General features: G+C 42.2%; 1 protein-coding gene across 1 annotated transcript; it reads right to left on the minus strand.

Moving 5' to 3' along the window:
• Positions 1 to 2,516: 2,516 nt before the first annotated feature.
• Positions 2,517 to 22,219, minus strand: NDUFA5 (NADH:ubiquinone oxidoreductase subunit A5). Its single transcript, XM_073573407.1, has 5 exons — positions 22,063 to 22,219; positions 21,488 to 21,532; positions 14,300 to 14,416; positions 11,405 to 11,470; positions 2,517 to 2,713 (listed from the first exon to the last, which is right to left on the minus strand). Exons 1-5 carry the CDS (start codon positions 22,081 to 22,083, stop codon positions 2,612 to 2,614), a joined length of 351 nt encoding a protein of 116 aa, XP_073429508.1. The 5' UTR covers positions 22,084 to 22,219; the 3' UTR covers positions 2,517 to 2,611.
• Between the last annotated feature and the right edge of the window lie 312 nt (positions 22,220 to 22,531).

The following is a 22,531-nucleotide window of genomic DNA, read 5'->3' on the forward strand; positions in this document are numbered from 1 at the left end:
GATTTTTTAATTGTATGGCTTTATGTTATAAACTTCTGTGAAGCCCATGGGGGTTCAAAGTTCTCACCACACATCTAGATAAGTTCCTTAGGGGGGTCTAGTTTCCAAAATGGTGTTATTTGTGGGGGGTTTCCACTGTTTTGGTACATCAGGGGTTTTCCAAACGCGACATGGTGTCCGATCTCAATTCCAGCCCAAAACGTCAAATGGCGCTGCTTCCCTTCCGAGCTCTGCCATGCGCCCAAATAGTGGTTTACCCCCACATGTGGGGTATCAGCGTACTCAGGACAAATTGCACAATAACTTTTAGGGTCCTGTTACCCTTGGGAAAATAAAAATTGGGGTGAAAAGATCATTTTTGTGGAAAAAAATATGATTTTTTAATTGTACCGCTGTACGTTATAAACTTTTGTAAAGCCCTTGTGGGTTCAAAGTTCTCACCACATAGCTAGATAAGTTCCTTGGGGGGTCTAGCTTCCAAAATGGGGTCACTTGTAGGGGGTTTCCACTGTTTAGGTACATCAGGGACTCTCCAAACGTGACATGGCGTCCGATCTGAATTCCAGCCAATTTTGCATTGAAAAAGTCAAACGGCGCTCCTTCCATTCTGAGCTCTGCCATGCGCCGAAACAGTCGTTCCCCCCCACATATCAGGTATCTGCGTACTCAGGACAAATTGCACAATAACTTTTGCAGTCCAATTTCTCCTGTTACCCTTGGTAAAATAAAAAAAATTGAACCTGAATTATTTTTTTTATGAAAAAAAGTTAGATGTTCATTTTTTTTTAAATATTCAAAAAAATTCCTGTGACGCACCTAAAGGGTTAATAAACTTCTTGAATGTGGTTTTGAGCACCTTAAGGGGTGCAGTTTTTAGAATGGTGTCACTTTTGGGTATTTTCTATCATATAGACCCCTCAAAGTGGCTTCAAATGTGATGTGGTCCTAAAAATAAAATGGTGTTGTAAAAATGAGAAATCGCTGGTTTCAAAATTGTGCTGATGTAAAGTAAACATGTGGGAAATGTTACTTATCAAGTTTTTTGTGTGCCGTATCTCTGTGATTTAAGGACATAAAAATTCAAAGTTGGAAAATTGCGAAATTTTCAAAATTTTTGCCAAATTTCCATTTTTTTCACAAATAAACGCAAGTTATTTGAATGAAATACAATATGTCACGAGAAAACAATGTCAGAAACACCGGGATCCATGGAAGCGTTCCAGAGTTATGACCTCATAAAGGTACAGTGGTCAGAATTGTAAAAATTGGCCCGGTCATGAACGTGCAAACCACCCTTGGGGGTGAAGGGGTTAATATTGATTAGTCTATGTCTTACAAAGCTAAATAATAAGTCAGTCATATTTCTCTGTAATAGATTCAATATATTTAATGCAAGCTTAGCATCTGAAAAATAAATATGAAAAAAATGGCAGTGTTGAGCATAAAGAATCAAAAAATCCTGGTCCAGGACTATGTCTGTAGTTTGCGGCTTGTTCTGCCCATTCTGTGCAGCTAGATATTTTACGTGCTGTTCCAGCTATCGCCAGTAGGTGTCGTAAGTTGCCCTTTTTATTCATGTGTTTGGAATTTTCTGTTCTCCGAATGGTTAACTGTTCAGAACCGACCCTTCTTCTTGCCTTGGTCAACATGTAACTATTTTGCAGTCTTCTCCTGAGCAGCCCATTTAGCTCAGCTCTTTGCAAAACCATTGCTTATAATAAGCGGATTCCGGTAAGGATAATGCAATTATGAGTTATGCATCTGTGTTAGTAGCCATAATACAGCCCCCATGATGTTTGCAATGCATGTCCAGCTTCTGTAATGCTATTTCACTGCATGATTAGTTATATGCATCCTCTGGATATGCATCCTCTTGTCAGTGAGTGCAAAGCTGGCAGCCATTAGTTGTTAGATATTTCTTTCCCTTTTGCTGCTGTGTATGTTATATTGCTCAGCTCTTATATAATGTATGATAACAGCATCCTGTATCATTGTTACTGTTGTGATAATACCTTGTATTGCTGTATATTACCTACCAGTACTGACATGCTGCATTATATCTGTCTCTTATAGTTTTTACCCGAATCATCCACATTGTGTTCAACAATCTCTGATATCACCTACAACTTTGTACAACAACCCCCGATCTCATCTTCTCTACCATCTGTTATCTCCCATTGTAGTCCATATCATCCCAATAAATAATAGACTTAAGCACCCATACAGTCTTCTTTCTGGGAGTGGATGAAAGGTTAAGCCGTATGCTGGAATCCACACAGCGACATACGTGGAAGAAGGCAGAACATGGCTGCTGGAATAGAGCCCTGCAAATCTCAACCTACCTGCATCCCCAACACCTAATCCAATAGGCCTGGATGCCAGGCAGGTAAGAAAAGGACTCTGATCAAGCGGACACTGACTGCCGAAGAGGCCTCTGAACCAGGGTCCTTTGAATTTTTGTTATAGTAAAAATAAATAAATAAATAAATAGATATGAAAAATACTTAAACACAAAATAAAACTGAATAATAAGGTATTGTTTTATTTTGAATTGAGAAGACATTACTTTTTACATATTTGTGTATACATTAGGGACATCAGAGAACAGTAACTAGATTGGCCATTTCCATTGATCTGCAGGAGGTTCTTCAACAAGGGGCTCCCAGGGCTTCCATTCAGACATTTTTCTCACCAGATACAGTTCATTTTCTGCCTGTAAAAAAATAAAAAATTTCCATTACTTTTATGCATAATAAACCTGAATTTATATTCACATACATCAGTTATTCATTAACCCCTTTCTGACCTTGAACACAACAGTACATCCAAGATTAGATCCCCTGCTTTGATGAGCGCTCCGGCGGTGAGCTCGCATCAAAGCCGTACATGTCAGCTATTTTGAACAGCTGACATGTGCCCGCAATAGGTGCAGGTGGAATCGCGATCTACCAGCGCCTATTAACTAGTTAAATCCCTCTGTCGAACACTGACAGCGGCATTTAACAAGCGCTTCCTGCCACCGGGCCAGAAATATGCACACCGCTGACCCCAGTCACGTGATCGGGGATCAGCGATGTGTTGGCATAACAACCAGAGGTCTCCTGGAGACCTCTATGGTTGTTGATGCCGGATTGCTATGAGAGCCACCCAGTGGTCGGCGCTCATAGCAAATGCTGTAATTTTGCTACATACAGGCGATCTAATCATCGCTTATATGTAGCAGAGGCGATCGAGTTGTGTCAGCTTCTAGCCTCCGATGGAGACTATTGAAGCATGCCAAAATAAAAAAAGTTTTTAAAAATATGTAAAAATAAAAATATAAAAGTTTAAAATCACTCCCCTTTCGCCCCATTAAAATAAATAAAAATCACATTAGGTATCGCCGCGTTCAGAATCGGCCGATCAAAAAAAAAAAAAAAAATTAACCCGATCGCTAAATGGCAGAAAAAGGAAAAAAAAAAAGTCAAAACGCCAGAATTACGATTTTTCATCGCAGCGACATTGCATTAAAATGCAATAATGGGCGATCAAACGATCGTAGCTGCACATAAATGGTATCGGAAAATGGCACAATTTTTTTTTCACCACTTAGATAAAAATAAAAACCTAGACATGTTTGGTGTCTATGAACTCTTAATGACCTGGAGAATCATAAAGGCAGTTCAGTTTTAGCATTTAGTGATCCTAGCAAAAAGCCAAAACAAAAAACGTGTGAATTGCACTTTTTTTCAATTTCATCGCACTTGGAATTTTTTTCCCCGTTTTCGAGTACACAACATGCTAAAACCAATGGTGTCGTTCAGAAGTACAACTCGTCCCGCAAAAAATAAACCCGCACATGGCCATATTGACGGAAAAATTAAAAGTTATGGCTCTGGAAAGAAGGGGAGCGAAAAACGAGAACGCAAAACTGAAAAAATCTGGGGTCATTAAGGGGTTAATATTGTGTCAATTGAATTCCTCCATAGCAAGTCATCTGATTATTTCCAATTCACTAGTGCTGCCACATACAGTGCCTTGAAAAAGTACTCATACCCCGTGAACTTTTCCACATTTATTTCAAGTTGCTACCACAAACTTAAATGTGTTTTATTGGGATTTTATGAGACATACCAACACAAAGTAGCAAGTATTTGTGAAATGTAAAAAAAAAAAAATAAAAAGATTTTACTTGTGAAATCCTACTTCCCCTAATAAAAGCATGACTGATGATTCTTTACCTATGCGTAAACGGTTTGCCCACAACTTTGTCCATACATATCATGGCCGCACTGGTGATGTGTGCATCGCTTGCTTGCTTCCACTGTGTGCACGTGCCTGGCCTGTGAGGTCATGGACGGCGTGACTGCGCTTTCTAGTGATGCTATAGTCGCAGCGGCTCGCAATGTACCTTACAGATTGCACCTGCGAAACTCCTTCACCATTGGCCTAGGTCCGGCTGCAGTCTGTATATAAATTAGCATATGGCCCTCCCACAACATCACTCCCTGACGAAGCAATGTGTGAAACGCGCGTTGGAGTGTGGGGTTGCGGCACCAGCATGAATTCCAGTAAGTCCTACCTTTTATTTGCTACTTATAGGCATATACACAGTGGGTACGGAAAGTATTCAGACCCCTTTAAATTTTTTCACTTTTTTTCATTGCAGCCATTTGGTAAATTCAAAAAGTTCATTTTTTAATGTACACTCTGCACCTTAACTTGACTGAAAAAACACAAATGTAGAAATGTTTGCAAATTTATTTTAAAAAAATGAAATACCACATGGTCATAAGTATACAGACCCTTTGGTCAGACAACCATATTTAAGTCATTTGCTGTCCATTTCCTTGTGATCCTCCATGAGATGGTTCTACTCCTTCATTGGAGTCCAGCTATGTTTAATTAAACTGATAGGACTTGATTTGTAAAGGCACACACCTGTCTATATCAGACCTCACAGCTCACGTCAGGCCAAATGGAAATAATTTGGTCAAAAGGAACTGGCCAAGGAGCTCATGGACAGAATTGTGGCAAGGCACAGATCTGGCCAAGGTTACAAAAGAATTTCTGCAGTACTCAAGGTTCCTAAGAGCACAGTGGCCTCCATAATCCTTAAATGGAAGAAGTTTGGAACCACCAGAAGTCTTCCTAGACCTGGCTGTCCAGCCAAACTGAGCAATCGTGAAAGAACCTTGGTGAGAGAGGTAAAGAAGAACCCCAAGATCACTGTGGCTGAGCTCTACAGATGCAGTAGGGAGAAAGTTCCACAAAGTCAACTATCACTGCAGCCCTCCACCAATCAGGCCTTTATGGCAGAGTGGCCCGACGGAAGCCTCTCCTCAGTGCCAGACATATGAAAGCCCACAGACTTTTCTAAAAAAATGCAAGAAGGACTCCAAGACTAAGAGAAATAAGATTTTCTGGTCTAATGAGACGAAGATAGAACTTTTTGGTGATAATTCTAAGCAGTATGTGTGGCGAAAACTAGGTTCTGCTCGTCGCCTACCCAATCCAAACCCAACAGTGAAACATGGTGGGGGTGTTTTTCAGCTGCAGGGACAGGACAACTGGTTGCAATTGAAGGAAACATGAATGCAGCCCAAGTACAGAGATAGCCTGGAAGAAAACCTCTTCCAGAGTGCTCTGGACCTCAGCCTTGGCTGAAGGTTCACCTTCAATGACACTAAGCACATAGCTAAAATAAAGCAGTGGCTTCAGAACAACTCTGTGACCATTCTTGACTGGCCCAGCAAGAGCCCAGACATAAACCCAATTGACTATCTCTGGAGAAACCTTAAAATGGTTGTCTACCAACATTCACAAAAGAACCTGATACTACTGGAGAGGATCTTCAAGGAAGAATGGCAGAGAATCCCCAAATCCTTATTCTTACTGTGAGGTAGCGCTGTCATCTAGTAGGGGATCATTCGCTTGGCAGCCACACAATTAGATCCAGCTCGGGTTTTCATAAGCCATAACAGTCCGTGAGGTTTATTCAACATCATAAACCACAGCAGCAATATACAACAGCGCAGCGTCCATTATATAGCTTCACATGACAGCATAGCGTCCATTATACAGGCTATTTAGCCCCAGGGTTATCTCACCCACGTCAGGGTTTCCATATGGCTGTTTCTCCAGGCTGCAGACATCCACTCACTCCTCAGGGACTCTCAGATACTGGCCGCCATTTCACACACAGCCGCTCCACAGGCTGTTAGTGAGGAGATCCTTCTCCTCACGGGACCTTCCAAACTGGACCAATCAGGTCCCAGCATTCACTCCATGTGACCTAACCTGGCCACATTATATGGTTCATAGCCACGCCCACCGGGTCACATGACTATGACCTCACCACAGGTCCTTCACACAGACACATATACTTTACAAACAGCGTTCATAAACATACATATGTCACCCACCTTGAGATACATAATGGCTCTTCAACCACTCACACTCTTGGGACATCAAAACAGCACCCCCTAGTGGACACAGTGGTCATTACACCACATTACTTATGACCATGTGATATCAGTTTTTCTTTTTTAATAAATTTGCATTTGTTTTTTCAGGCAAGATTGGGTGCAGAGTGTACATTAATGAGAAAAAAAATTAAGCTTTTTTGAATTTAACAAATTGCTGCAATGAAACAGTGAAAAATTTAAAGGGGTCTGAATATATCTCTCTCTCTCTCTCTATATATATATATATATATATATATATATATATATATATATATATATATATATATACACACATATACACACACACACACATATACATACATACACACATATATATATATATATATATATTACGCACACACATACAGAACAATATACAGGTATACTTTCAAGAGTGTAGTACAAGGGCAGGGTACAGATAGGTTACAATTGCTGTTATGTAGCATGTGACCATAGGGAGGCACTGATGGATCACAGGTTTAAGTCTTCGTTACGTGATTCCTCGGCCACGTCAAGTAACGGGCCTCCTGCCAGTAGAAGAACTCAGTCCAAAATGAGAAGCTTCCTATTATCCCCTAGGTTTGTGCTGTTCCATCTAAAGTTATGCCTATATAGATTGTGTTATGTTACCATTCTTTGTGTTCAGTTTTGCATGTGGTCTGCAGCCACCTGCTGTCCTTTTTCTGTATTGCAGACTGCAGCTAATTTATTCGAGTACATGCCTTCCACTTCCAGGTCAGTCCAGTCCTTCTCTTCCTGCCAGTGGCCATTACTAGTTTCATTTTCTCCTGGGAGAGACACGCTTACCAGGCTGTGAAAGGCATCAGTTTTTGACCATAATTTCACATACAAATCCGTTGCTCACCTTGTTGCATCTTGCTGTGCCACCTTGGTCGTTATACCTGCATTTCTGGAGAAGTACTGCATTACCAATCATACGCTGTATGTCCAGATTTCCAATAAACAAGTCTGGACTTCACAATATCTGGTGTGTATCATCTCTCCGGACGCATGAACAGCAACAATGGTCCTGTCTGCTCTGCATTGAAGAAACAGAAGGTAGGAATCTCTCCCAACCCCAATCAACTACACCTCCATTCGCCTCATGTGGGGACAAACAAGGCTTCTCCCTCCCACATGCTGCGCTCACCCCTGGGCTGGTCCGCCTCCCTCCTCCCATATCTGAGAGTACGATGTTCAATGCAGAACCGTGGATGGCCCTTATCATTTGCCCGAAGGTCCAAATAAGACGGCAGCGGTGCCACTGGGTTCTCCTGGATTTTATCTTGATTTTATCCAAAATATGGCTACTGTATTTAATTCCTAGTAGCTATGCTTGGTAACTCAATAACGCAGAGCGCTAGGGGTGGCTGCCTGGTATTGGCTCGTGGGGAAAGAATGGAGAATCCGATTATGTGCTCAGCTAGGCTCAGATATTGCATTCTGTTATTAAACTTCATTATCCAGATTCAATACCTCAGAGGCTTGCTGGGATCTGTGGTGCTGCCAAGTATGCATATGGCTTGAAACAGACAAAGGAATCCAGTTGGCTGGTCCTGCACACGAATTCACACCTTTGTAATAAATGCTGGGGACACAGGGTCTATGCCTTTCGGTCCCCCCTGGAGAGCGCTTCGAAGGCCTTGTTGCTGGAGCTAATTAATGAAAAACATTGATCTGCTCTCTCCAAGGAAGTGCCTTCGCTGGATAATGAGGTCCCAATTGACTGAGGTGTATTTCGCTTCCCTTTATGACCTGGGGGAATGCAAGGGTGGGTGCTCAGCTTGGAGCCAATATTTTCGGGACAAAATGAATCTATGAATAAAATTGAATTAGCCAGCTCACCGTTTGAAGGAAGGTGCCAGGAAGGAAGGTGCAGGAACTTCGCCTTGATGAGACGCCAGTGACATAAAAAAATGAAGAATTTGTTCCAGCTCCAAAGTGATATGAAACTGATTCTTTTATTCCATGCGTATAAAAATTGCAAAAAGCTTCTTGGACATCACAGCATAAGAGAGGACAAGCTGTGCTGTGATGACCGAGAAGCTTTTTGTAATTTTTATACGCATGGAATAAGAGAATCAATTTCATATCACTTTGGAGCTGGAACAAATTCATTTTTTACCAACTGAATCTAACAGGGAATTCCATCAGATAGGAAAAGGATATCAAGTAGATATCAATTTCCCATTTCTCACAATACTTAAAAAAAAGCCTCTGCAGGCAGGTGACAGCTGTGGCATCTGCTCTGCAGCAAAATCGCATGTTCTCTATGACAATACCACCTTTTATTCGGGTTATTCAGCTAGGGGAGAAAAAAAAAAAAAAATCTGAAAATTGCACCCACCGCGTCTGCGCAGTAGTTATCGGTGTCAAGCTGTGATCCGATAGCTGCTCCTGCGCAGTAGCAGCTCTCGGCTATCTCTGTGCTGCTACTGTGCAGGCGGTGCCATGTTGGAGGAGGATTTTTCTCTCTTCTCCAGTAAGATGGCGCCGCCGGAGCATGTGCAGTAGTAGCTATGAGATCACAGCTTGACACCGATAGCTACTGCGCAGGCACGGCGGGCGCCATTTTCAAATTGACTTTTTTTCCTAGCTAAATAACCTGAATAAATGGCATTATTGGCACACACAATATATGATTTTGTTGCAGAGCAGGTGCCATGGTTGGCGCCTGCCTGCAGTAGCGCTTCAGTATATACAGATATTCATTAGGCAAACTAGGGGGCAGGTCACTTAGGGCTCAGTGACCTGTCAGCAGTCTTCATTATGAATATCTAAATCAGAGCACACCTACACCAACCCCGCCTTAGGGCATGAGAATCTCCTTAACACAAAACTGAAAAACATTCAACCACAAGATGGATTTCAGCAACCAAGGTATCATTTTAATCAGTATAACAGCGCCGACCTGACACTGTAGGTTACTGTGCACAATCCTGCTGACAGGTTCCCTTTAAATACCATTCTATTAGTAGCTGCCCATTGTTCCAGCTTATCTAGATCCTTCTGAATCCTTTGTCTTCTCTAGTGTTCGCTATCCCTCGTAGCTTTGCATCGTCTGAAAATTTGATTAGTTTACCTTCGGTTCCCTTATCTAGATCATTTATAAAAATGTTGAACAATACTGGGGCCACGACAGCTTCGTGGTACCCCACTTAAAACAATTTTCCAATTAGATGTGCAACCATTTATTACCACTCTGAGTATAATCACTGAGCCAGTTGTGAATCCACCTAACCGTATCCTTGTCAGTCCCTTACTTGGTCATTTTTTCAATAAGGATAGTATGAGATACTTTATCAAATGCTTTGCTGAAGTTGAGATATACTATATCTACCACATTTCCCTGATCCACCCAGTCAATGATTCCATCACAGAAGGAAATTAAATTAGTCTGGCCTGATTTGTTTGCTACAAACCCATGCTGGCTCTGGTAATGACTGTATACTTATCTAAGTACTGACATACACGCTGTTTAATAATTTGTTCAAAGATCTTTCCTGGTATTGAAGTAAGGCTCACTGGCCTGTAATTTCCTGGCTCTGTTTTTTCCTTTTTTTGAAGATGGGCAAATGTTGTCCATTCGCCAATCTTCTGGGACCTCTCCTGTTTTCCAGGATTTTTCAAAGATTCTGGCTAGTGGATCTGCAATTTTCTCTAACTCTTTCAGCACTGGAGGATGTTATTTATCTGGACCACAAGATTGAAATAAATTTAAATTAGCTTAGTGTTCCCTGACCATCTCTCTGTCTATTGATAGTGTGGATTTTTTTTATTCCTTTGATGGCACCGTGAAGATCAGTTGATGTTGCCTTTGCTTTCTTAGAGATCACAGATGCAAAGTAGGAATTTAAAAGTGCGGCCTTCTCATCATTTTTGACCACTTCACCCTTTTCATCCTTTAAAAATCCTATAGCATCTTTGACTTTTCTTTTGCTTTTGAAATATCTCCAAAATCCTGTTTTTTTGCTACTTTTGGTCTCCCTTGCAAGTTTCACTTCATTACTGGCTTTAGCTCTTCTAACTCTTGCCCTGTATTCCCTGCAAACACCATTATATTTTTCTTTAGATATGCCCCTTTATGTATATAAAGGAATATACAGCCAGTATAAAATGAATTTTCAAATAAGTACACCAGCCTCAAAAGGTATACAGTTAAGACCAGTCTGTATTTCTATGCATGCTGTCACACTTAGGTCAGGAGAGCAGATGGCCAGTCCGATGCGATCCTCGGGTGAATGACATGAAGTGTGACTGCACCCAATCACTGACATCAGCACAGATGGGCTTATATTCATTTTGGATTTACATATGCTTGACTAGCCGGCGAATGACAAAGGATTTTTCGTGGCCTACAACAAGACAATGGGTCCATGTACAGCAATAAACGTTACATATTCTGAAAGGACTGCCCAAACCATATTTCAAGATACTATTAGCATGCTACGCAAAAATCACCTGACAGATTCCCTTTAAGCCCATAATAATTACATAATTGCATCTTGAATATGTTTTGGTAAACAGCTAAAATGCCAGAACATACGTCACTGTCCAAATATTTTTGGACCGAACATTATTTCAAGAATTAATTCTGTTTATTGTGTGAATTCCAAAGACCAATCCTCTTCACGGGTGGTTTCATGAGTGCTGTTCCGCAGACTAAAGGCAATGGTGCATTCAAGAGGAATTAGAAATATAGGAAGGTCTATACTTTTTCCTCATGGATCAACTTCCAGCTTTGGCTAAATCATGCCATTGTGCACGAGGGAACTGCTCCATGATCAGCTCATCGAGCACCAATGATATGTTAAGGGGATTGATTGTCCAAACACGACAAACACTGAAGTGAAGTTTGATATGTGTCTTCAGAGCAGTTAACAAAAAAATGCAGAACTGATTGTATTTAGCTTTTTACCAACATGGAGGATCCAGTATAAACAAAAAACACTTTTTACCTGTGCAATAACTTCTTCTATTTGGCCGCAGTTAATCTTCTCTTCCAATTTTTCAATACTGCTTTCCTAAATAGGTAAAAAAAAAAAAAAGCCATTAACCCCTTTACCCCCAAGGGTGGTTTGCACGTTAATGACCAGGCCAATTTTCACAATTCTGACCACTGTCCCTTTATGAGGTAATAACTCTGGAACGCTTCCATGGATCCTGGTGATTCTGACATTGTTTTCTCGTGACATATTGTACTTCATGTTAGTGGCAAAATTTCATTCATATAACTTGCACTTATTTGTGAAAAAAAAAAAAAAAAACACGGAAATTTGAGGAAAATTTCTCAATTTTCCAACTTTTTACATTTTTATGCCCTTAAATCACAGAGACATGACACTCAAAAAACTTAATAAGCAACATTTCCCATATGTTTACTTTACATCAGCACAATTTTGGAACCACAACACATTTGAAGTCACTTTTACGGGTCTATATGATAGAAAATCCCCAAAAGTGACACCATTCTAAAAACTGCACCCCTCAAGGTGCTCAAAACCACATTCAAGAAGTTTATTAACCCTTCAGGTGCTTCACAGGAATTTTTTGAATGTTAAAAAAAAAAAAAAATTAAAAAAAAAACAAAAACGAACATTTAAACTTTTTTCACAAAAAAATTACTTCAGGTCCAATTTTTTTTTATTTTACCAAAGGTAACAGGAGAAATTGGACAGCAAAAGTTATTGTGCAATTTGTCCCGAGTACGCTGATACCTGATAATTGGGACCACTGTTTCGGCGCATGGCAGAGCTCAAAAGGGAAGGAGCGCCATTTGACTTTTTCAATGCAAAATTGGCTGGAAATCAGATCGGACGCCATGTCGGGTTTGGAGAGCCCCTGATGTACCTAAACAGTGGAAACCCCCCACAAGTAACCCCATTTTGGAAACTAGACCCCCTAAGGAACTTATCTAGATGTGTGGTGTGAACTTTGAACCGCTAAGTGCTTCACAGAAGTTTATAAAGCCCAGGCGTGAAAATAAAAAAAATCCTATTTTTTCCCCACAAACATGATCTTTTAGTCCCCAATTTTTTTTTTATTTTCCCAAGGGTAACAGGAGAAATTGGACCCCAAAAGTTGAGCAATTTGTCCTGAGTAGGCTGTTTGGGCACATAGCAGAGCTTGGAAGGGAAGGAGCACCGTTTGACTTTTTCAACGCAGAATTGGCTGGAATGGAGACCAGGCGCCATGTTGCGTTTGGAGAGCCTCTGATGTGCCTAAACAGTGGATACCCCCCAATTCTAACTCAACTCTAACCCCAACACACCCCTAACCCTAATCTCAGCCCTAGCCCCTAACCCAAAAATGGAAATACTTTTTTTTTTTAATATTATTTTTCCCTAACTAAGGGGGTGATAATGGGGGGTTTGATTTACTATTTATGGCGGGTTTTTACATTTAGCAGCTGTCATACACTAAAAGACGCTTTTTATTGTAAAAATAGTTTTTGCATCACCACATTTTGAGAGCTATAATTTTTCCATATTTTGACCCACAGAGTCATGTGAGGTCTTGTTTTTTGCGTGACAAGTTGACATGTTTATTGGTACCATTTTCGAGCACGTGACATTTTTTGATAGTTTTATTCTGATTTTTGGGACGCAGAATGAACAAAAACTAGCATTTTATGATTTTTTTTTTGGGGGGTGCGTTTACACCATTCCACGTGTGGTAAAATTGATAAAGCGGTTTTATTCTTCGGGTCAGTACGATTACATTGATACCTCATTTATATTTTTTAATAACAATTTTATGTAAAAAATAATTTTTGCATCGCTTTATTCTGCGAGCTGTAACTTCATTTTTCGCTGATGGCTCGTTTTTTAAGGAACAAGATGACGTTTTCAGCGGTACCATGTTTATTTATATACATCTTTTGGATTGCGTGTTACTGCACTTTTTGTTCGGCGGTATGATAAAGCATTGTTTTTTGGTTTTTTTTTAAGGAGTTCACTAAAAGGGTTAACTAGTGGGACAGTTTTATAGGGCGGATCATTACGGACGCAGAGATCATAAATGTGTATTTTTTATTTATTTACAAAAAAAATTGGGGATTTTTTTTTTAATTTAGGAATTTTTTTTACTTTATTATATTGTCCCAGGGGGGACATTACAATAAAGTGTCAGATCGCTGATCTGACACTTTGCAGAGCACTGTGTCAGATCAGCGATCTGACAGGCGCTGCAGAGGCCTCCGAGGCCATATTGGATCCGGGGGCCTGCAGGGAGGAGACCCTCGGAGCAGCACAAGCACATCGCGCTGCTCCGAGGGTCTTAGGGAAGCGCGCAGGGAACCCCTTCCCTGCGCGATTCTTTCCTATGTCCCCGGTACAATGTGATCATGTTTGATCGCAGTGTGCCAGGGGTTAATGTGCTGGGGGGCGGTCCGTGACCGCCTGACACATAGTGTCGGGTGTCAGCTGTGATAATCAGCTGACACCCGGCCGCGATCAGCGGCACTCCCCCCTGTGAGCGCCGTTGATCGCGTGTGACGTACTATTCTGTCCATGGGACTTAAGTCTCAGGTCACATGGATGGAATAGTACGTCCAGTGTAAGGAAGGGGTTAAGGATTATCCTATGGTGCCTCAGCATTCTTGGATATCCCAACCAAGATAGGTTTCCTTCGATGTAAAGGGGTTTTTCTGCATGAAATAGGTATCAAAATCCACAGGCAAAGTAACATCAGAGTAGAGTTTTCTGCAATTTCCAAACTTCTCTAATAAGGAAATTATTCATCACTACACAGGAATAAATATGAATCAGAGCATCATTGACATGACATCATCTTTACAAATGAGAAGACATGCAGCACAAAGACAACTAATGGCAACTGCTGAAATCACTTACCGTTTTTACAGCGCTGAACCTGTCATTTACAATCTGCTCAGTGTATTTCCGGTATGCTGCATCTTTTGGAATGGTCTGTAGTGCCGCAAGAATTTTCGTATACAATATTCTCAAACGCTGTCAATGGAAAAAAGCAGAACATTTTAAACAATTGCACAAGGAGAAACATAGCAATGCACTGAAGTTCTAGGATCACACAAGCAAGATCGCTCACATGCACTCTCAGATGCAGAACAAGTTGGATAGCGCATGTGCCATCGTGGCAGCCTCCCTGCTCTGCCTCAGTTCTTGTTGCAGGAATCACACATGAATGTGTGAGGAGCGTGATGCCCACATCCACTGCTTCTGTATAGTTGTGGCTGAACGCTTACAGACTAACAAATTTTGGTTTTCAAAAGTTTGCCATTTCAGTGTTTTGCGATCTTTTAAGGGCATGTCACACTAAGAGATATCGCTAGCAATATCGCTATAACTTGTGACGTTATAGCGATATTGCTAGCGATATCTCTGTGTCTGATACTTACCTACGACCGGCTCCCCCGCTGGTTATCGCTGATCGCGCGAGAACGTCCAGGACTGTTTCCTGTGGCGCTTCCTGCTGTGACGACGAGCGACGCGTGGAGCCGGGAGGACGCAGGATCGCCTGGTGTGACAGGTAAGTAGCGACCCCTGCGATGTCGCTGGTGAGATCTGCCTGTGTGGCAGCTCACTAGCGACCACTTAGCGATGTACCAGCGATCCTGACCGCGTCATATCGCTGGTCGGGATCGCTGGTACATCGCTAAGTGTGACAGTACCTTTAGTCAGATGTTTCTATAGATACTGAAGTACAATTATAAGCATTTCATAAGTTGGTATACTTTGGACATATACCCCAAGTGTATGCAAAAACTATTTACAGTGTTGACCCTTAATTTTCAAGACCTGGCATGCTGGCTATCAGCTTCTGGGTCAAATGCTGACTGATGGAAACTCATTGTTGTCTAATCAATGATTGGAGACCACCACAATTTGATTACCCACCTTCTTTTTGAGTTTTGACTAAGTGGGATTAAGATCTGGTGATTTGCCTGGTCATGGACCCAAAATATCAAAGTTTTCTTCAGCGAGTCACTTCGTTATCACTTTTGCCTTGTGGCACTGTGCGCCATCTTGCCGGAAATAGCATTGTTCATCACAAAATTGCTCTTTGATTTTGGAGAGATGTAGCTCTTGGAGGGTATTTGATTACCAATCTTTATTCATTGCTGCTTTATTATTGTGATTGAGCCCACTTCCTTGGATGAAAAGCAATCCCAAACATACATGGTCTTAGGATGCTTTAATGATGGCATGACACATGATTTATGATAGTGCTCACCTTTTCTTCTCTGGAAAATTATTTTTCTAGATATCCTAATCAGAAGGGGGTTTCAGCAGAGAAAATAACTTTACCCCAGTCGTCTCTAGTCCATTCTCTGTACTTCGTGTAGAATGTTATTCTGTTCTTGATGTGTTCTTAAAGTGGCTTCTTTGCTCACTTTGTGTGCAGAGGAATTCACACCAGGTTGTTGCCATTCATGAGCAAGCTCCGATGTTGGACCAATCTCATAGCTGAATCTTTTTTTAGGAGACAGTCCTGGCACTTGCATGACTTTCTTGGGCACCATGAAGCTTTATTCACAGCAATCAAACCTCTCTACAGTTCTTGATCATCCAATAAATGGTTGATTTAGGTGCAATCTTACAAACAGCAATATCCATGCCCGTAAAGCCCTTTTGATGCATTCAATGATGACTTACTTGAAGATAACCCTGGTTAACAGAAGTCAATGATTTTAAGCATAAGCCCCCTCTTAAAGCAACAAGTCTGCTTATCACTCTGTCATGCTCATGGAATATCAGCTGCCTTGTCCTCGATGACACTTTTCTCCTGAGCTAACTAGAAGATGACTTAAATGATATAAGCATATCATCGTGTGGCTGTAATTCAGTAGCAATGGAGTTTTTGTAATTTAAAGGGAAGGTGCCGTGTTTTTTCATAATTTAATGTAAAAAAGAAAAAAGTATAAAAAGATATTGTCCCCTAAGCTTGACTCAGTGGTGTGTATGGTTTTTTTTTTTAACTGTATTAATACAGCAACTGGGGGCTGCCATCTTACCTTTCTGGCAGCTGAACGACACTTTCCACGCTCATTTACGGCAGTCCCTGGGCATAAGAGACAATAGTCGGCTCCCGACCCTATCTGTATCATTGCAGCAGCATCAGCTGTGAACTGGGCATGCCTCAGTGGGCAGCACAATTCACAGCTGTAGGTGTGGCCAGGTGCCATTTTATTAGAGCCCAGTGCTTTCCTTTTAGCTCCATTTACACTCTATTGCAAGCCCTGGATGCTGTACTGTTCCAGCATAACGGTTTGGATGTTCACTCTGCACATACCAGCTGCAGGAGAGGATACAGGACGAGCTCCTGGAGATCGAGCTGCTCTTTCCAAAACACCCAACCAGCTGCTGCCCCTGCTCTTGCAAAACATAGGAGGAGCTGCTCCCTGCTCTTTCAAAACACTTGGCCATCTGCTGGACATCTAATCCTCTCCTGTGTGATACTGACTGCTGAGCCGTGTATCTATTCCTAGCCTGTGTGATACAGTCTGCTGAGCCGTGTATCTAATCCTCTCCCGTGTGATACTGACTGCAGAGCCGTGTATCTAATCCTCTCCCGTGTGATACTGACTGCAGAGCCGTGTATCTAATCCTCTCCCGTGTGATACTGACTGCAGAGCCGTGTATCTAATCCTCTCCCGTGTGATACTGACTGCAGAGCCGTGTATCTAATCCTCTCCCGTGTGATACTGACTGCAGAGCCGTGTATCTAATCCTCTCCCGTGTGATACTGACTGCAGAGCCGTGTATCTAATCCTCTCCCGTGTGATACTGACTGCAGAGCCGTGTATCTAATCCTATCTCATGTGATACTGACTGCTGAGCCGTGTATCTAATCCTCTCCTGTGTGATACTGACTGCGGAGCTGTGTTTCTAATCCTATCCCGTGTGATACTGACTGCTGAGCTGTGTTTCTAATCCTATCCTGTGTGATACTGACTGCTGAGCCATGTATCTATTCCTATCCCTTGTGATACTGCTCTCCTGAAATACTCTGTGCTGCTGTCACCCTTCTGGTTTTATGTGTGATCTACATGGTGGTATTGTGTATGATCTATATGGCGGCATTATGTGTGAACTATATGGCGGTATTATGTGTGAAGTATATGGCAGTATTATCTGCTAAAAGGGGACCATTCTAGTGTGGTTCTGGCTGCGCACCTGCACACGGGTCAGGGGTAATAGTTAGGTGCAGTCAGGGGAGGGCTGGTGAGGCAGCTGAAGAGAGGGGTCTCATTTTTATCGTTACTGTATGGCTACATTTCCCCCCATCCTGCTTCCCAGCGTCACCCCGGACTGCGCCTGTCGCCTCGCTTTCACACCGCACGGACAGGATCTGAGGAGGGGAATGGGGTCTTTGCATGCAAAATCTGGATCAGAACAGGCCATCAATCAGCAGAAATGTTTCCTGGATTTCTGTGGTGCTTTCACCCTGCTCCTCCCCCATATATCTGCACACTGCTCTCCTGAAATACTCTGTGCTGCTGTCACCCTGCACCCAGAATCCTTGCTGCCTGCCATCCTCGGTGACCGAAGACCCCATTCCTCTCTTCAGATCCTGTCCTGGCGATGTGTGAAAGCGAGGCGACGGGCCTGATATATGGTGGAAGGAGCAGGGTGACAACAGCACAGAGTATTTCAGGAGAGCAGTGTGCGGGTCTATGGAGGGTCACAGAGGGAGATATATGGTGGAAAGCGCAGGGTGACAGCAGCACAGAGTATTTCAGGAGAGCAGTGTGCTGGTCTATGGGGGGCACCCTGTTCGGTGCCAGGGATTGTACATAGAGTGCTGTCTTTTATACACATGGATGGACCGTCTGCTTGTCTACTCCACAGTGACAGAAGTCCAGGAAACATTTCTGCTGATTGATGACCTGTTCTGATCCAGACTTTACATACAAAGACAGTCAGTAACTTTGCAGGCCCCATCAAAAGGGCTGCTCACTGTGCTCCTAAATCTCATCCTCACTTTTCCTTTAGCAAACACCCAGAAGGGGAGGAGAGGAGTGACATCACACCCATGTCAGCAGATTCCGCCCATAATTACTGCAGGGCAGTAATGTGAGCTAGTTGTACCCTAGGTTTTTGTGCCAAATTTCAGTAGCTGCTCCCCCTAGAGTTAACAAGTGGAAATGCCAAACTTTTTAAAATTATTTTTCATATTTTACAAAATTAAAAACAAATGATAATATTTTTAAGACAATGTAAACATTAATAATTCTTTACATTTTTTCAATTGCTGAAAAAAAATTCTTTGGATTGCACCTTCCTTATAAGTTCATTTTCAATATAATATATAATAAAGCAGTATAGACCCCCTTTCCGACTATATATCCCTTACTGGACTGCTTGATATTTTGATCAAATCAGAGACAAGATGGTAGGGAGTGAACAGAAAGGATATCATCACATATATAAAAGGGAAAGGTTAACAATATACAAAAAAAAAAAAAAAAAAAACACAAAAGGAAGAGTACATGAAAGATCAATTAATCGTGACCTGATCCAAAATGGCCTAAAAGGTGCAAAGTCTTAATAGAAATGACCCCTCTCTAGTAGGTCAATAAAACTGAGCTTTTATTGTACTACATTAAAATAATTTTGTGTGGTAATGAATAGTAATGAGCGAACCTGCTAAGGTGCTGTGTGTCTTCGGAGTGTTTGAATAATATGCTTGAGTCCCTGCGGCTGCATGTCTTGTGGCTGTTCGACAGTTACAACATACGCAGGGATAGCCAAACAAACAGGCAATCCCTACATGTGTTGCCACTGTCGACCAGCCACACGGTATGCAGCCGCAGGAACTCAATCCTATTAGTTGAACATGCTGATGACACTCGGTTAGCACATTAGCGTGCTCGGATAACACCTTATCAAAGCACATTCGCTCATCACTAGTAATGAATTAAAATCACAATCCTAATTTTCCATAAATAAATTAGATTATTTGATATATGTGTATAATCTAATCTATTTATGGCAAATTAGGATTGTCAAGAAACGCAGAATTTGTAGTGTCAACATGCGCTGTCTACCGACAGGCCAGCACTAGTAGACATTATTTGGTATTTTCTCACGGGCCAAATTTGGAATGAATGCTGTAGACATAAGAGTTGGGGAATAAAGACTTGCTCAGCCCTGGCGTCCAGTCTGGTGCTTGGTGGCACTTTTTTTTTTTCCCTGCTAAACCATAATTCAAAAGCATAGTCTGGTATTAAAGGGAAGCAATCACCAGTTTTGTGACATAGCAGCTAAAAATATCACCTTAATCAGTGTCTGTGCTGCATTCCTTAAATCCTTGTATAACCCCGACTCCCCTTGTATACTCCGGAAAAACCTTTTTAATTTCTCCAGCGCTGTATGGTGATCGTCTCACTCCGATGGGAGGAATTAAGAGGCCAGAAACCACGCCATCGGCTGCTGCTCACCGTTCTACTTCGTGGATGACGCCTCTTGAGTCATCCACATCGCCGTGCGTCTTTTTGCACCTGCTCAGAAATATTGCGTTTCACACCTGTGCAGTATGCTTTGTCCAACTGCGGGCAAAGCCGAAAAACAGAAGTGTTATGCACCGACACACGTACTTCCAGCTCATGAACCAAAACGCTTGTCAGCGCATGCACACTTGTTTTTAGGCATTGCTCGCAGTTAGGTAAAGCATAATGCACGGCACAAAACGCAATATTTCTGGGCAGGCGCAATATGTCGCATGGCGATGTGGCTCGTTATCCATGTCAGGATGACGGCGAGCTGAACCCAGGATTAAGGATGCAGAGGCCCAAAACCACGCCCATCAGACTGCACTGAGATGATTACCATACATCGCTGGAGAAATTAAGGTTTTCAGGAGTATACAAGGGGAGTGAGGGGGTTAACTAAGGATATTTAGTAATGTAAATTGAAAATTACATGTGTCAGTTGTAAGTTATTTCACTTAGTTTTTTTTGTTTTCTTACTTTAACAAAAGGGTACCAACAATTTTGTCCACAGGTGTGTGTATAAATATATATCTTTTAACAAAGCTGCAGCAGAAAGTGGCATATCACTACAGACAATGTACAGAGGTGCAAGGAAGCCAGAGAAGAAGTTATGGGAAAGGAACTCCCAGTAAGAGGATGTAAATGAGGGTGGAGGCTGTGTTTACCTGCCTAAAATGATTTCTGGCTACAGTATGTAAATGATTGAGGCTGAACTAATAAAAATTACAGGCATTTGACGTTTTTACACTGTGACATGTATCTTAAAACTCCTTTGACCTCTTGTCAAGGATTTAATCACAGACTCACAATATCACAGGCCGAAAAGGTCACGCGGAACCACCTGCTGTGATCTTTGGAGTGAACAGCTCTCTGCTGCCCCCTATCGTCCGACGATCAACGAAGGAGGCCACAGGTTGTTTGTACTACCAGGCCGGTTGTCGAAAAACTAACAGTGTGGTATGGTATATACACCTCCTGATTCCAACACATGGAATGTGTGTATATACCCCCATACAATCACCGCTAACTCCACGATAACCCCAGACTACCCGATGGCACCACCAATCGTTTACATAGGCCGATTGGTCGCCTGACAGGTAGCGTATGCCTTTGAAGCATGGTTTACAGAACAAAAGGAACTATTACATTTTATGCAAAAATATACAAAATATTTTACAAAGGGGACAAAACAATACAGCATATACAGTTACAGAAAATAAAAGGTTAACAAGAGAACTTACTACCCCAGTAGATTAGGGAACTATTGGCAGTGGCATTTTTATTTGGTATGTTTTACCCTTTATCTCTTGTTGTCTATGTATTACTTATTTATATGTGCAAATAAACTTGAATATATTTAAAGTTTCCCATTATTGCTCAAATGTCCATTCTTTTCCTTTGGTTATTTATGTTATATTTTATGGATGAGCTCTTTCTACTAGCCTTGTGTTGGGATCTCCATATACCCACACCTGGTATATGACAGCAATATACACTGCTGTTTAATTTACTTTTTCTTCTGCAGTTTCACAACTTATTTGACAAAACACTTTCAAAACAAACTTACGTCATGTGGATTTTGGGAGACAGCCAATCCAACCAAGCCAGTGGTCTAAGAGAGAACAGAGCACACGTTTCAGTAAGGAAGGCTATGCTGAGCAGTATCATATTTGAGTGGTTCACTTTGTCTAGCGCTCCACATGCATTGGGGGTCCAAGTCCAGTTGAACGGTAACAGAACTCATAGGTGGACATAGCTTTATGTAATAGGCCATTACCCGCCCATAGCGCGCGCACACTGCCATTGGTGCAGTCATGCACCTTGCTGTATAAGGAAAAACACAAAATTACCTAGAAAATGTAGGATCTTGTCCATTTAATGCACTTTCTTCCATGTGTGGCCCCCTCCAAGGTGGTCACCCAGCTTTCCTGAGTCCTGAATGGCAGTTCATGCCCCTGTCTGATGTGTACATGAGCAGCAGACTGGAGGACAGCTGGGTGTCGGCAATGATGGTTGGCAGACTAGGAGAATCCATGTGTGCACCAGCGCCCTAATCTCAGCGCACAATACATGCACCGGTGCGGAGTGAGGACCGCGTCCTCTGCGCTGCACTCTCTCTCTCAGTGACCTCCCCTGTCTCACCTTCTTTACAACGCCGGCCATGGCTGCTGCTTCGCGCTGCACTGTGGGTAGATGACACTGCTAGACTGAAGCAAGCGATCCCCGAGTACGAGAACGATCAGGTGCGCCTACGTCATCATCCTGCGTGTGACGTCATCACGTAGCTTTGCTTCTGTTCAAGAGCGTGTGTTTATGGTGCTGTACATTAGGAACGAAGCTCCTTGGACTCATGCAGGGCTTATATCCGGCTAGCTAATGGCTGCATAGGAAAATGAATGCTCAGGAAAGCTGGGACGTGTGTCACTGTATGGCCGGGGTCACACTGGCGAGGAATACGGCGGAGTGAGAGGAGCTAAAAGCACGCATTAGACACGGACCAATGATTCTCTATGGGGTCCCTCGCACCAGCCGTATATTTCTCATCCGTATTCTACGCTCTGTGCCACTCGCAGCATGCTGCAATTGTCAGCGTACTACGGCCGTAGTACGC

This window comes from Dendrobates tinctorius, unplaced genomic scaffold, assembly GCF_039654945.1.
Source record: "Dendrobates tinctorius isolate UK_male_01 unplaced genomic scaffold, ASM3965494v1 ptg000035l, whole genome shotgun sequence".
Lineage (NCBI taxonomy): Eukaryota > Metazoa > Chordata > Amphibia > Anura > Dendrobatidae > Dendrobates > Dendrobates tinctorius.

Bases quoted from the DNA above. Each gene is read 5' to 3' on its own strand.
- NDUFA5 (XM_073573407.1), bottom strand. From the start codon at position 22,083: ATGGCCGGCGTTGTAAAGAAG. The intron at 21,533-22,062 runs GTGAGACAGGGG...GTTCTCTCTTAG, and splicing joins TGGCCGGCGTTGTAAAGAAG to ACCACTGGCTTGGTTGGATT. The intron at 2,714-11,404 runs GTAAAAAGTGTT...ATTTTTTTACAG, and splicing joins TAGAAGAAGTTATTGCACAG to GCAGAAAATGAACTGTATCT.